This window comes from Anser anser (genome assembly GCF_964211835.1).
Source record: "Anser anser genome assembly, chromosome: 6".
NCBI lineage: Eukaryota > Metazoa > Chordata > Aves > Anseriformes > Anatidae > Anser > Anser anser.
This window is the reverse complement of record NC_139726.1, coordinates 33,145,388-33,161,866: the sequence shown is the minus strand read 5'-3', so window position 1 is coordinate 33,161,866 and position 16,479 is coordinate 33,145,388. Positions and strand designations below refer to the sequence as shown.

General features: G+C 43.4%; 1 protein-coding gene across 16 annotated transcripts in view; it reads right to left on the bottom strand.

Annotated features, from left to right (window-relative positions):
- The window catches only part of ERBB4 (erb-b2 receptor tyrosine kinase 4), a 581,012-nt gene that overhangs the window by 177,005 nt on the left and 387,528 nt on the right, over positions 1 to 16,479 (bottom strand). For 13 of the 16 annotated variants that reach the window (XM_083841514.1, XM_083841527.1, XM_083841529.1 and 10 more), the window contains one exon: positions 6,630 to 6,695. In XM_083841514.1, coding sequence (XP_083697640.1) covers positions 6,630 to 6,695 — 66 coding nt within the window. The other 3 variants (XM_083841519.1, XM_083841521.1, XM_083841520.1) reach the window with 3 other exon arrangements.

Genomic DNA, 16,479 nt, shown 5'->3' with positions numbered 1-16,479 from the left:
AGCAGGGTTACCTCAGTTTTTAACCCAACCTCCCTCCTTCAAGGGCTGGCCGCCCACCTGCCTGGGTTACGGCTGCCAGCGGCGAGGCAGAGCCTGGGACCGCCCCGCACCGCCCCTCTCCTCAGGAGCCCTGCAGGCATCAAAATGGCGGCCGGGCCTCCCTGCTCCGCGCCCCCTTCCAGAACGTTCTAGAGTGGAAGGCGCGGCCCGGGGCTCTCCCTCAGCAGTGCCCACCCGGCGTGCCTTGAAAGCTTATTTCCCCTTTTTTTTTCTTTTTATTAAATTGCACCAGAGGGCCAGAGCTTTGGAACCAGTTGTATCAGGCAGCTACAATTAATGCTTTCAATTGGAAAGGAGGGGAAATTGTGGCACAGCACGGCTGCTTTCCTCACTGCTGCTCCACTGCAATTTAATGTTTTGTTTAAATCTGGAAAGTTTTGGTGCACGGTACCTCTGTGTAGAAAATTATTTTGAGGTACCTAATTAGCTCAGTTACAATTTCTTCCCCCAAGTGCAGCTGCTGTTGGGACTTGGGATGCCCATCAGGACTCTGAAGCTATTGCTTCCCTGGGCAGACGGCTTTTCCAAGGGCCGCTGCAAGTGCCACCCTGTCAGCTACAGAGAGTACTGGGAACCTGCAGCATCCCCCAAAAACAGGCTGGGAAGAGGTGAATCCCCACCTTGGCCATGCCAGGTGTCCCGTCACCATGCCATGCAGTGTATCTAGATCTTCCAGTCAGCTTGCTGGCTCTTACGTTGAGCCATCCCAGATCTGCATTTTAAAGGATTTCACAATTCCATCAAGCTGTGCCACAGGTCACAGCACTTCCCAAGGCTGCCTAGTTTAAACAGTAGTAGGAAGTGATCTCCAGTAACAGCAATAGATTTAAGCAATTTACTGGCACCTTTTCAGCAGTTTTTAGCCTACTAGTCTAGGCTCACCTGAACTATTCACCCTCATCTAGAGCCCCCTGTAAGTCTTCTGCCATGTGTAAATTTACAGATACTGTCTTTTATATTTATTTATTTATTTTTACAGTCCTTAGCATTTTAAGAGACTACAATTTATTCCAGTATATGTTTCCTTCTAAAAAGAAGAGCAGGAGCACGAGGACTGATGTGGAGGAGCACAGCCCCTTTCCAGCACAGGACAGGAGCAGAGTGCCCTCACAAGCTGTGCTCCTCTGCTTGTGGGTTTCACACAGCCTCTAGCAAGCTGTTCAGGATAGGGCATGTTTTGAGTTTTCCTGAACACTGCAAAGATGTAAAGTGGTTTGCAAAATATACAGTTGCGAAGGCTTGTTGCTGCTTCTCCTTAATTGTTTATTTCATGTTTATTTTACTGGGAAAGCCAACAGAACTGCCAACATTTCATTTTAGGAAAAGGCCACAGCACACCTTATTTATCTTTCGGAGAAGGAGCCATAAAGGTATCTTCAGTGACAACTTACAAAGACAGAAAAAAAACTTAGCTCTGAATTTTTGAAGGACTCGCTCAAGACAGTTCACAGCGAAGGGTGTTCCCCAAAACAAAACAACTACAAGGCAATACTATGTAATAATAATAATAATCTGATTGTTCAGACTCCAGTAAACATAGCTCAACAGTTCAACTTCCTGCAATCACTATCATAGTGTAACCCTACAGAAAATGAACTTAGCTGCACACATTTAAAACAATGGCAACCTTTCCCCCAAAACTTCCTCCAAACACAGACAATTTATTGTACAGCTGCAAAACAAGACCTATCCAGAAGAGTGAAATGTAGAAGCAGTTATTTCCCAAGGCATCAAACTGCATGTTCAGATCACTCACCTGGGCTTCCTCCTCACTGCAGAGACAGCCTGTGACATGTAACTGTGAATGCTCCACCAAGCTAGCTTGGAGGTGGTGCATTTCAGGCAAAACTAACAGGTCTGTGTAACAGCCCAGAGGAGCCGGCAAAGCCACAGGCAGCATGGCCATGGGGATGGTTGGGAGAGAGAGGGCTTGAGGAGCAAGGTGGTGTTGAGCAGAGGATGCAGAAGATGCTACCAGGGTGCATGGCTTTGCCTGGGAGCTGCAGAGGTGGATGACTGCAGCTCCAAGGTGAATATGAAAGACCACTGCTGGTGGATGTTGCTGGGTGGCTCCTAGGGGGGACACGTGGCTCGAAATGGTGCTGAGGAGAGAGTGGGGAACTGGGCAATGGCTGCTCACAGGCAGTGTCAACCCAGAGCAACCCTGCTGCAAGCTGAATGAGTGGAGCAATACCAAGCTTCTCCTGCTAACCAGCACCGGGACTGTTTACAGGGGAGCTATTGGACAGTGGTGATTAGGAGCCCTCACTGCACCTCTTTCTTGCAGCCCAGACACACAGGTGAGATCCAGGAGTTCTGGACAGGGGACCCTACAGGCAGGTCAGATGCCAGTTACTCATTTCTTCAGCCAACACAACTGTGAGGAGAGCCTTCACTAACAACTAAGGCCCCAGGTTTCAAACTAGACTTTTGTAGGATAGCACAGCTACCTGCCCTGACACCTGCTTCATGGGGTCGCTTGAGGCTTCAGCTGCACAGAACCGTCATGAAGAGTAGCAAACACCAAGGTCATGACAAAATGTGCCATGCATTGGGGCTGGTTTCTGGAGGGGAGAACAGAATGCTGACTGCCAATCTTCACTAGTATTTCACTATGATAGCAAAAAGCTGTGCTGGGCATGGGGTGGAATGGGCACTTCAAGTGTGTGTGCTCAACTAATCAGTCTCTCTTATTGTTTCCCTTCATCTTTAATTATGTCAGGGCACTATAAATCTATGAAGGAAAAAATGGAAAGTAACTGAAATCAATGAAAAAGTCTTATGAACATGCAAAGTTATTAGTGAAATACAAGGATTTTAATTAAAGATGCTGGCTCCAAGCAAAAATGCCGGGTTACCCTGATTGATCTAAGCTGCTGGTTCAGCTCTTTCCATCTCCCCCACCAGGCTCCCGCTTGCCTTTTGCTGCTCTAATTGGGTACTTCCTGCATCGGCACCTTCTTTTTCTCAGCAACATCAGCTGCAGAAAGACTGTATAAATACAGTTATGCTCAGGCCAATCTCCTGTACACATACACAGTCACACAGTATTTTATGTTTGCTGAATGTTTAGGTTTGGGGCCTGATTTAAAGGCTATTTCCCTTTTTTGCCTCCCCTTAGTTTTAATTTAAATTATTCTCTTTCAGTTTCATTCCTCTAGGATAAAGTGCATAATCTGTCATTTTAATAAAATAATGCATTAAATTTATAAAGCTTTCAATTTCTTTTCATATGAAAAAGAAACAAAAACCCTTATCAGACATCAACACCAAAAGCAGTAACAGTCTAACCACAGATTTTCAAATTTGACTAGTAACTTCCAAAAGCTTTTGTTCTTGTGCTTATTTTTAAAAGTGGTTTACATAGTGGGTGTGCCCAATACTCTGAAAAACATTCTTTTTAAGAGCTATTCCACGTTAGCCTTTCCTGACACTAAAACAAAGAACACTCTCTAGCTTTTAAGTGTTTCATATTAATATTTGCTAATATTTTAATTGTAAAAGAAAAATGGGTTGTTAACTGCATAATACAGTATCCTGAAATTATCTCTGTTCTAAATCCTAATGGAACAGCTTATTTAAATTTTCCCATTAATTGCCTTCCTAAATACATAAATTTTCTTGTCACATTTAGACAGATGTTAGGATAGAGTTAGATGCAGGTGGTGTATCAGATAGAATTATACATACAGAGAGACATAGCTGGAAGGCAACATAAGAAGACAGGTAAATGATACTCATGCAAAAACAAAAGGATCTTTGTTTTTTTCCATATGTAATTTGAAATGAAAGACACGGATTAAGATCTTTCATTTTTTATCTATCCTTTTCCTAGGAAAATAATTTAAATCTTATCTTGGGAGGGGGGCTCATCAGAATTTTTTCTTCAGTGACTGGATAAAAAAATGAAATTATTAAATGCAGACATGCTTATGTGCCTTCTGGTTCTAGGAACAAAACTTTTTGACACTGGGAAGTAATAAGGCCAAAGTCTTTTCCTGCAGGTGTTTGAAGGCCTCCCATCCTCAAGGTGACTAGGTGAAGGTATAGGCTATGTTTGTGATACCGTTCTTCCTGTCTCCAGCTTGTATCTAAGAATTGCATTAATTAGACTGAAAGCCAGGGCAGTTTTTTAAAGTCAGAAATGAAGGCAGCAAAAGCTTAACACCACTTGGATTTTTATGTTTTGATTTCCTACTCATATTCTAATTCTTTGTTTTAATGGTTTTTAGAAAAACAAGTTTTGCGAAAATGTGATGAATAAATGCTCATTGCTAGCCCAATTTTCACTCTTTTTGTTAAATCCTGCTGTTTACCCAAGGCAGTACAAGGTCAGGGAGGCAAAAGGAAAGCATACAACCTAAAATTAACTCCTGTCCCTGACAATTGCTGCGGGAACTATACTGACAGTGTGTTTCAAGGTAAAAGGCCATAAGTAGCTATTTCAAATTAGGAATGTGTGATCCATGCATCTTCCTGGAACTTAGATAACATATGTCTTTGATAGTTTATTAATCCATGGTCATGCCTTAGCCTGTCCCCACTGTTTGGATATGAGAGGGCAGTCACTGTGAAGAAAGAGAGAGCTGTCACTCTGGGAGCAAAGCTACTGTGCAGCTCTGCTAAGCTTCTGACTTTGCAACACTGCAGATAAGTTTTGCTCTCTCTGGTATTATTACATTAATCCACCAAATCGGTTTGGTTATCTGAGAGCAGCGCTTTGGGGAGGTTGAGACCATGTGAGCCGATCCTGCCACGTGGGCTTCTGCAGCCACGCGGAGTCCAGCTGGACTGTCCAACACTGCATATGGCTGGAGCCTCCACCTGCTGGAACCAAGGCTTGAGCCAGGATCAGATCATCCTTATCCAACAGAATCACCAAGGTTTTGCACTATTCTCCGATGAGATGACCACGTAAGGCCCAAGTAAGTCTGTCCAACTCGGGAAGAATTACCCAGGTCCTTGCAGAGATGGACAAAACACGCCTAAGAACCATCATTAATTAATTCTAATTTGGCCACAGTATAAAATCATTCCAGCCACCTAGAGTTCTGTCCCTTTCCTCTATGTCCTTCAGTACATAACCTCGCTGTAAGGAGGTTTTCTCAGGACTGACTTCTTTGCAGCATTCATAGACTGCTAGAAAGAAAGGAGAGGTACTAGCTCAATTCAGACAAACAAGAATACGCTTCATTATACAGTTATTCCTGCAACCTGTCCTGAAGCACTTTTAATCACACCCGCAGATAACGTTCAATATGAAAGAGCAATATAACAACGTGTTAGCTTTAGCAGAGCTATAATTGTCATCAGCTTTGCTAGCAACATCAGCTGATGTACCTGAATGCAAAGGAGCACAGGGGGGCAGAGCCTCTGCAGGCACGCAGCTCTGTCACCTGCACCCTGTGCTTTGGCACGGGCAGGAGGTCGGATCGGATTTCCTCATTGTGGTCAACCCTAAAATGTTCATGTCAAACTATCTGCTATTTCCAGTTTCCCACAATTTCTTGCTCTGAATAGTGGGGGAAAAAGGCATTTTTGCACTGTTTCTAATATTTCCAGTAAAAAAGATGGCTAACATTGGGCTATCATAAGTTCAAAGAGTTAGCTGGTACACCTGCTTGGTAGCACTTAAATCCCAGCTACAACACGGCCAAGAAAATGAGCACAAGCCAGAGCAGTGCTAACTCAGGGGTGTGAAGGTATCAGCAAACATTTCGTTTCCTGGGAGGAGTGACTCCAATAAACCCAACCAATTTTCACCATCCTGAATTTCAAAGAAGAAAAATGTAAAGGATAGCTCTATTGCTGCAAGAGGAAAAAGGGAGAAACTTGTAGGAAAAGATAGCTCTCAATTTTCTCCTCTTTTATATTTGCTAATATTGTAACTACACTTCTAGCTCCTTAGTGCCTGTCTGGAGGAGCTGAAAGCACACAAAGAAGAAACTCTCTCAATATAGTTCTTTTTTCTTACTCATTTTAATGCCATCTAAATTCAAGAGGACAGACAGACATTGTGAACAACCCTTCACTTGCTACTTCCTTCACAAAAAATCATTATTCTCTTTCAGTATAACTCAACTACATTCTGAGTTATTATAAAGAGAACAATTCTGCAAGATAATTAATACTCCCAGGCTCCCACTGAAATAAACAGAGTACTCTGGCATTAGGAACTTTGCAGCATCAGGCCATCATTAAACATCTCCAAATCTGCCTTGTAGACTTTTCTATTCCTGCAGTATTCATTTCAGTATATTCCAAAATAACCATCAATATTCTCAGGAGCCATGCTCCATGTTGCCGCCAAGAAGTGAAAAGAAAATTCAAGTTAGCTTAAGCATTTTTAGAAAGCACAAGGGAGGAAAGAAAAACATAAATTCACATGGGGGGAAAAAACAAGATCATCAGTTGGCAAAAATATACAGAAAAAACCTTGAAATGTTTCAGAACTGTGCTAAAAAGAAAATTTATAGTATCTCTTCACAATAATAGTAATAAAAAAAAAAAGTAGGATCCCTGTTGCATCATTTTTCAGTCCTTTGTTTCTCAGGGTCTTGCATACTTACAGGTCTGGCAGTGATTCTCTGTGGGTCCCCAGCATCGGCCTGTGCAGGATTTGTGGCATCGACCACCTTTGGGAACGAAAGAAACAGGGAGATTAGAAATGTGGCTTCCTTTCATTTCTTTAGCCTTCAACAACCACTAAAGAGAAGGGTCCATCTTGCCTTTGAAGAGCTTCTACGCTTTACTAAGTTTGAAACCATGTCTGTAAAAAAGTCCAGACACATAGCCAGAATGGGTAGCAAACATATGGGTACTTATCTAAGTGCTTTATACCCTAAATCCCTGTGTGCTACAAATAATAGCTGGAACATTTTAAAACCAAAAAAGATGAAGTGTGGAGGAGCAAGGAACAATTTCACCACCCGGTGCTGTTGCTCTGTACATCCTCCATAAGACCCACTCATTCCTCCCATGGGACGAGAAATGGCTGAGCAAATATCCATCTCATCTTGTGTTCAATTTCACCTGAACAATGGGGCAATAAACTCAGTGCCTTGGAAGAAAAGTGATCCAAAACCAATCCTCCCCCCTAGAAGACTGTACAGTCTTCATGTCCAAAATCACAGTGAAGGAAATTTGCTCTGTGCAGCCACTTCTCCACAGTGACAGCTAAACTCACAGGACCTTGCCTTTTCTGACTGCAGAATCTCTAGCTGCCTGTGGTTGTGGTTCTGCTTCTGAAGGAGCCTCACCTTGGAGGAGATCTCACCTTGGAGATGCTCTGCATCATCCTTCCACGTGCTGACAGTCTTAATCAATCCCTCAAGACAAAAGGGAACTGAAGGTGCTTGCTTTGCAAAATACAGATGGGGAAGGTAGAGTTAACAACAATACCTTTTCTAAACTTTTACAAACTACCTGGTAATTAGCGATTGAAACCCTCTTGCACTGAGGAGGGAGAGGAATTCACATCTTCCATTTCATGGCTAACCACTAACCACTGTGCAAGGAAGCGGAAAGCAGTGGAAGGACTGGCACATACTCTCGCTGCATCTTTTGTTACCTGAGAAAACACTCAGCCAGTCCCACGACAGTTCTGATGGTGAGCGAAGGAGATCTCATCCTGCAGTTCCACAGCCAGAGCTCAGCCATACTCCTTTCTCCCTCCTGAAGTGCAGGAGCCTTACAGCACCCCAGGTCCCAACTGCTATAACATGGGTGCTGCTGGAGCAAAGCCCCTTACAGGGAACCAGACCTGAAGTGATGAACTGAGAAACCTGACACAAGCATTGGGAACGACGCCGCACAGCCCTTCCTGCTGCTCTTCTGACCTCAGTAACTTGACCTCGCCTTGGATTAAACTTTTATTCATCACTGAGTACTGCTGAGAACCTAGTAAGTGAATTTCCACTTTGAACCTGAACCTGAAGTCATCAGGAACATTTCGATCCTGTACTAGCAGCAGTAGCTATTAATGCTGCTCCGCTGCACCCTGCACTAAACCACATACTGCCCACAAGCTCCCACTTGGGAAACAACATTGGGGAAAATGCAAAGCAAAGGTTGGATCACCCCCAAAAGACAAGTGTACCTACCAGTTGTTACACAGTTAAGCAAAACCACAGTTAAGAGTCGCGTGAAGTCAGGCTTTGTGTCGCTACTTTTGTGAAACCAGTGCTCTCCTCTCAGCTCTCACGCAGCACCGATGGTGCTATTGATTATGTTGTGCAGTAATTACGTGCTGTAGGCCAACTACCTTGTTAAAACTACCGGCTCCTCACTGCACTCGTGTTCGTTTCAAGCAATTATACTGGGGGAGCGTTGGTGCTGACATCACCAGCACATAATTTGCTGTCACACGCTGCCATCTGTTTATTTAGATCACAGATATACTATAACTACTTAATGCAAACTCATTCTGGCTGACAGAGAGGGGACTCCATCTGGCATGAATAATGCAACTTTAATCAGTAATAACGATTATTATGATTATTAAGAGGCTACTGGAGCCCTGTGCAGAAAGCTAACACATCCATTTTGATTTATAAGAATGGAAGTTTAAAAAAAACAGGTGAGGTAAACAAAAAATCAAGGAAGAACTTTCACAGAAGAGAGCCTTGAAACGACACAGTTTGTTTGCTGGGTTTGGTGCTCACTTCTCTGAATAAATATGATGCCCTGGAACTGGGTGTTATAAACCCTGACCAACCGAACAAGCGGGAAGGAGAAAGGGCAAGGCAGGGAGTGCACATTTCCGTACCTGCCTCAGCATGGCCCGCACCGCAGCATCGCTGCTGGGGAAAGGTAGGGAGGAACCGCAACCCAAGGACAGCAGAGCCACCGCCTCCTGCAAGGCTCCATTTTATGCCTGACCCTAACTTATGGTCAAATCTGACATCCATCTAGCTCAAGGGGACAGGGATTCAGGGAGAAAGCTACAAGGCTGGCAGCCTGACACAGGGAAAAGCATTGCACAGACCACTTGCAGCCACGTATTCCTGAGGCAGAAGAAGGCACCAGTTCAGCTCTTTCTGCCCCAGACTTCTGCCCTCTTCCAAAATTTACTGTAGGCACTGGGCTTTCCTTTGCAGTTTGTGCACTGAGATAACAGAAGATACTTCAAGCATCCTTCCAAGAGACCTCTAACTAGAGAGGCCTCCCACACTTCTGCACAAATTACATTTAAAATGAAAATCTTCACATTTCAAATTCCTAGGTGCTGAGCTGATCCTCAGCAGGCAACCAAAATGTGCTCAGCCAACTCTACTCCTCCTGGAAATAAAAGTGATCCAGCATCTTCAATAATCATTATTTTTTTATTTAAAATCTTGCATGCCTGCTTCCTGGTACATGACTTTGTTTGTCAGTGTCAGATGATCATTTGCATTTAAATAGAGATATTTAACAAAATAGCAAGAAAAGGCTGCCAGTTTTCCTTTTTCTCATTGGGAACTCAAAGTCTGTGCTTCATTGTTTTCACTTTTCTCAGCTGCACAGACAAAACAAGGAGCCGAGCTTGTAGGCAGCACACCTCTGAATTACATTACATGTCCTTTTGAAGGTCAAATATACCGAGAATTAAAATCAAAAAACAAACTCCCTCCAAACAGTGTCTCTATATTGGTCCGTTTGTTCAAAAAGAAAAATAACTTTCTTTGCTCTCAGCAGGAACTGGTCCAGATTCTGCCCTCCAATAACTCAGTATTTCACCTGGTTTTCCCACCATAATAAGGACAGATTGCTACCCATTAAAGATCAGCTCTGTAAATCTTATAACAAAAATAGTCCCATGGAAGTCAACGTAAGTAGCCAGGAACATAAGGAACATCCATGTGAGGAACAGTTCTCATGATTAGATCTGTATGCCAGGCTTAAACAATACTAAATCGATTGGCTCCGAGACTGACAAAGTCCTTACAAAAACTGTACTACTTCTCACAAATCTTTCCATATGTATTTCTTCTGATTTTTAGATTGCAGCAAGCCAACAGAGATTTGAGAAAAAAAAAATCAAACAATTCCTGGCATAAAATAGATGATTCCTTTTATTCTTTGTGTCTCTAAAATATGCCAAAACCTACTAACATATAAAAGCAACGTGTAGGCGTAAGAAATAATGAAGAAACGGCAAACCATGAAACTGCACAAGTATTTTTCCTTTCGTCTTGAGGCAACAGCTAATAAAGAGAGAGAATTCCTTCCTGTGATTTCCACCGCTGGTCCTTGGCATCAAGACGCTGAGCAAACTGCAGTCTTAATGCCAACCAGGGGGACCTAGGAACACTCAGTGCTACTAGTAGAGCAGCCCAAACTGCGCAAAAGGAGTACGAGTTCACCTGTAACGATTCCTCACACGTATTCTTATTATAATCAAATAGTGATTCAAGAATTAGCTGGAATTTGCCCAAAGAAAGATTTCTGATGGGCTCTACCTTGTAAGTGCAACCTTACCCATTTGCTGAATTCTTGCACATTAGTGAAGGCACATAAGCAAAGAATTTTTTTCTTTCCTAGTGATATATGGAAAGGAAGAACCTTGATCATTCTCCTGCCCTCTTTACAGAAGCGATGCTAGAGTACAGTTCTGCTCCTGAACAGTAGCACTGCTTGGAATATGTGATGACATTTGATTCAATAGAATGCAGAGGAGGAGGGAAGGAGTTAACAGGAGGCTTACATAATTTTTACAGACTTTGTTATGAAATCTAAACTTAGAAAGGGAAAATTCCCACTGGAACATGAGAATTAGTTTTGCTTTGGCAAATTCCACGCACACAACCAATGGCTCTTCTCCTGGGCTCATCTTCCCTTGGCCAATACTAACGCGACTTACCTTCATTACGGAGTCCAGTGCAGAGTACCAGTTGTAACTTCCAGGGTATTTTGTTTTATTTTTTTATTTGTGAAAGATGCCTCTACTCTCCCTGCCTCTGCTGGAGAACGTCACCAGCAGAAAGCATTTGCTCGCTAGGCTGGGAAAGACCAAGGTTACTTTATCCTTGTGCTTTCCCGAGAATTGAGAACGGCTTTCCTTTGTCTCCAGACTGACTTTATTATTTGAGGAACAGTAAAACCGCAGAGGATTAAGTTACTGACAAGACAAGAAAAATGAAGTCCTCCTCTTAACTCTTAGCTCAGTGTAGTACAGAGAAGAACGCTGCTTCTTCCCCATCAGCTATCCCAGCTGCTTTAAGCAGACCTCTGTCTGTAGGGGAAGGAAAGCAGAAGTAAGAAAAAAAATGGTCTCACCTTGTACAATGCTTGCATTTATGGATGGCTTCTACCAGGTAAATAAACTACTAATAAATGTTAGCATATCTGTAACACACTGATAGTGGAAGTGTGAATAAACAGCCAAAAAAACCAGGGTTTTCACGGTTACAAGCCATGGTTACAAGCAGCCTCTTTACTCGTCCAACAGTCTAAAATAATTAACTATCAAAACATCTATAAATCATTTATTAGCTTCTGTAAGCTACTTGTAATCTCATCTTTAACCTAAAAAATCAGTCTTGCAAAAATGCTAGAGACATCCCACAGATGTTTCTGGACATAACTACCTCTAAGATGCACAAAGTTCCAGGCACACTCTGCAGTAAGACCCAGTCTCCTTTCTCCATTGCTTAGATGGGAGAGAGGGTTTAAATAGGCTCGCATGTTGTATTTCTAAGCAGCTGAAACTCCTCAGTTATGTGTGAAAAGATAACACAATCAAAATATAATTCAAACACCACGGCACAGCATTAATGAGAATTAAAGATACTATTGTTGTGATGGATTGTTCTGCCTTTATCAGGCTGTAATGCCTTCCGTGTCCTTGTCTGGCAATTCCTATTGTCACACACTCATTCATTCACACTTCTTTGTTAAGTAAAAATCATTTTACATTTTCTACCAGCCCTGAGCTAGCCATCAGATCTCTTCTATTGATTTGAAAGTTAATTACCTAACACAGACTCACACGTTTCAGGATTTCCTTCCTTTATGGCAGAAGAGAGATGTCTCGTAAGAGAAAGTATAGCTTTCAGTAAAAGAAGAAAGCATCTGATAGGAATATCTAGCGCTCGTTTTCTCCTCCTCTCTGTGGAAGAGTAATGGGATATAGAAATCTAAGGGCCCGATCCTCTACTGCCATCAAACTATGTTGCTTTCACTGATTTCACATGAGCTCACCTCGGGGTATTATTGCCAAATAGTTTTCCAACATGGGATTAGAAAATCCCGTAAAATCCAGGCTTTTCTCTAACAAGCTGTTCTTGCGCTGAAATTGTTACTTTTGTTGTGGTAAATGGCAGCATGTTGACTGACCTTTCCATCTCACACCTGTACCACTGCTTCTACCCCGAAGTCTTCATGCCCAGTACAGGTACCCTGCACAAATGCTGGAGGCGTCCCTTTACAGTGAAAACTTGTTTGGACCCATGAGCTGAAAGCAAACTGCTAACGATCATTTCCAACAGGGACTTCCAAGTCTGCCATTCAGTCCCATTCAACACCTCTATCTTCCCTTCGGCTTCCTTGGCAGATAGGAAGAGAGATGCACACAAACGGAGAGGGACTCGGGCACAGGCAGCTGAAAAGAAAGCGGCATGGGAAATAGGTCTGCGAAATGAAAACAGTCCAGGAGATAGGCACTGAAAGAGCACAGTGAGAGATACGGGGACAGCACAAGGGAAGGCAGGGGAGAGGGAGCAGAGATAAACGCAAACCAGCCCAGAAGAAAACAAAACCTCTGAAGGGGGATGCATTTTCAAGAGTAATGTCTGATGGAGACAATGCTCGCATGCGCACAGGGACTGGGAATCTGTAGAGAACTCTGAAATTACAGAGTATCGCTAGATACGCTGGTGGCAGGCACTTTTGATTTTAAGAGAGATTGGCCACCAGAGGTAAAGGAATAAATGGAAAGCCAAGAAGAGCGTGTCAGCAGCACTGAACGGGCTCAGGCCAGTGAATTTGTATTTATCACTGACAGCTCCGAGCTGATAGCAAGCTCTCTGTAATGCAACTTCAGCTGCTACAGAAAAATGTCTTCAGGCCACAGTAACGACTCCAGGAAGGGACCTGAGGGGGGTAATGAAGACACTAGTTATTTTTCTTTGCCTGGAACTGACAGCACTGGTAAGGCTGTACAACTTGATGCATTAATTGGAAGTTTACTCATCCACACAACATAAAAATGTTCACATATGACATAGTGTAAAACTTTACACTGATTAAGCAATTAGGAGCTATTAATTATCACTGCTTATAGCTGTTAGCACAGAGCAATGTAAGTGAATTCCCCCCACTGTGGTGGTGAATTAGCTCCAATCAGCATCAAATGCATTTCTGAACACACACATAGGGATCCCAAGCAAATTGGGAGACACAGCCAGAAGGCAAAAAGGATAGGTCAAGTTATACCTGCTGCTTGGCAGGCTCATCAAGAACAACAAGCCCTCAGGAATCTTCCCTTGTAATCATCACTATTAAGAAAATATATTCCCCTCCGTGAGCCATAGATAACTGCACAGCCTCGCACACTTGCAGCAGGACATCTGCTACTACATGGCCAGGCAGCCCCGTTCCTGGCTAACAGGGGTCTACACTAGGATGGACGTGCAATCCGTCATCAGGCCATCCCCACAGCACACAGAGCAGCAATCGTGGATCCCTTCAAAACCCAGGGGGATTGCTCATTTTGCTTCTCCTCTGCGCATAAGGAGGGTGATGTTCCAGCAGCTGCAGCTACTACCCTTACCAGCCCAAAAGCAGAGAGCTGGTACAGCACACGACTGTTCAGTCCTTACGTGCACAGATTGCCTACCTACAAGGCAGCCATAGCAATGCCTGACTTGGGACACTCTCACTCCTCCTTGCTCCGAGATACACCCAGTGGCTCACAGCCCCGGTGCTTCTTATTCTGGCCCACAACAAGGGCTGCTTCAGTCTGTGGCATGGCGAGGCACGATTCAAAAACCACAAACAAGCCAGGCAGCAGCAGACTCCTACTGACAGCAGTCACGTGTGCCCATCATCACGCTCTTACACCATTTTAACACGGAAAGCTGAGGTGCAAGTTTATGATGTCCGCTTGTGCCTACCTTAGTGTCTGTAATAAATCTTAAGCCAGATCTCTTTCCTCAGATGCACCAGCAGACTTGCTGCCTGATGCCTAATCTTGGCTGAAAGCTGAAGGATGCAAATACAGGTTTCTTTTTGGATGCAGTGTGTAACACTGGGAGAGAAATCTCTGTGCTGTTAGAGGGGATTTTTCAAAGGAGGTGCTCAGCAAACTCAAGACACATTAAAAAGTAAATGCCAAAGCTGGGGGTGTTCAAGTGCTTGTCTAATACCAACTCCTCCACCCCTCAAACAGATCAACTAAGTCAATACCGCATAAATCAAAATAATGCCCTGTAATAATGTCCCTGTAATGCTGCCAAAGCAGTAATAAAGTTTGAACAGAGGGGCATACAGTTTTCATTTTTTAAACAAAGTAATAACCTCAGAGAAAGGAAATGAGAAGTTAGAATTGAATTGGCTTTTAAAATTCATTTTACTTTTTCTTGATGCCATGTAATACTTGGAGAGTCTGACTGAGGGCAGTTAGGTGCACTGACATTTTAACTAACTTTTGACTCAGCCAGATGGAAATACTAGAAAGGAAGTCCCCAGTCCCATGAAATTTGGAGTCCAGTTTTAAACAAATTCTGGATAAATATCACAGTATGCTTATTCAAACATAATTGTTTATTCAAACTGTATCTCTGGCTGTCTGAACAAAAGTGATTATTGCAAAACAATAACTGGACAACAGAAGCCCTTTCTTTGTAGGAAAACAATGCTCGGATATATACTCTACTATTTACATTCAGTGTTTGCAATCCACAAATGTACAATGAAAATAATCACGCAAACAGATTTCAGCATGCAATTTCCTGGATAATCTTCAGTTACCAGAGCTCTGCACAGAGATGACCCTGTGGGCATCCTACAACTGTCACAGAGATGTAACGCAATGAACTGGGTAGGAAGCCAAACTTTATACGTAGCCATTTGTATAAAACAACTTGAAAACCCTGAATTACCTTATCCTGTAACTATTCTATACTTTTCGACTATGCTGTAACACTTCACTAATGATGGTTTTTATGAGGTTTTGAAAGTAAATTACAAGTTCCTACAAGGGGACCAGAAAGAAGACTTAGAGCTGTGAAAGACTCATTGAATACTGGCTCACAGAGATGCGAACATGGAGCTCCTACACACAGGCACAGTGTGTGTGTGACAGGCTGCAGGTGCACAAAACACACTCCTTTTTTTGCGTTCCTACTTTGTACACCATGCCCATTGCTTAGACAGAAACTTCCCTCCAAGTCACTCAGCACGTGAACGCACAGCACTGCCCACTTTCCTGCAGGAGGCAGAGGGAATCAGAAGGAACCTCCTGAAACAGCCGTGTATTCGTGCAGCCTGCTGGTCCAAGCTCTTGAACCAGGCTGTCCATGAAAGCTGGACAGGAAGGCTAGTGACAGTGCCGAGAACTTCTACTAAAATAGACGCGTGGGACAAAATCCTACAAAAACGCAGATGTGACAGCAGCAAAAGCTTGGGGTGTTTGTGTGTGTCATGAGAGCAGCAGCCTGCCAGGAGATGGCCATCATGAGGCCAGCCGGCCAGCCCCCATGGCAGCCCCCCAGTGCCGTCGAGCAGCACGCCTCTCCTGGCGCTCCGCACAGCAGCACGAAGCGAGCTGGCTGAGCTGGTGGCTGGGACCTGCATCTTGCTCAGCAAACAACAGACAACTTCAAAAGGGTGGGAGGCGTGCAGCAGCTTCAAGAACTGGTAGATGCAATTAAACGACTGATTTTATAGACTTTCTTTTCTTCCTCTTTCCCTAAGCAGCTCTTCAAAGGCAGCTAGCTAGAGCAGCTGCAGCTTGCTGTGAAAGACCAATTCCACCCACCCACCCACTCACTACAAATCTGCCAATTACCATTCAATTAGACTATTTTAACTATTCTGAGTATTTGGGGTTTATTTCCTACTTTCAAGAAACACCGGTGTTTGTGATAAAGCAAGCTGCTTATAATGGAAAGGGATGCTTTCATTTAAACTGAAAGTCTCCCCCTTGTGTAATACAGTGTTTAAACACCAATCTGCTTACAAACAGGTGGCATACAGTAATACGTTAAACACACACAGGTTGCCCTTAAAAGATAAGTATTTACCAAGAGTTGCCACACGCTACTACGTGGAGCACTACTTAAATTCTACAGCTACAGAGCAAGTACCACTTTGTAATATTTTCTATACAGTGGCATGATAATCTGTCCCGCTTCATGGGTGACTTTCCCCCCACAGCTGCGGTAAGGAGGGAAGATTTTTCATTGCAAAGAGATGCTTGTGTCAGAGCTTATTCGGAAA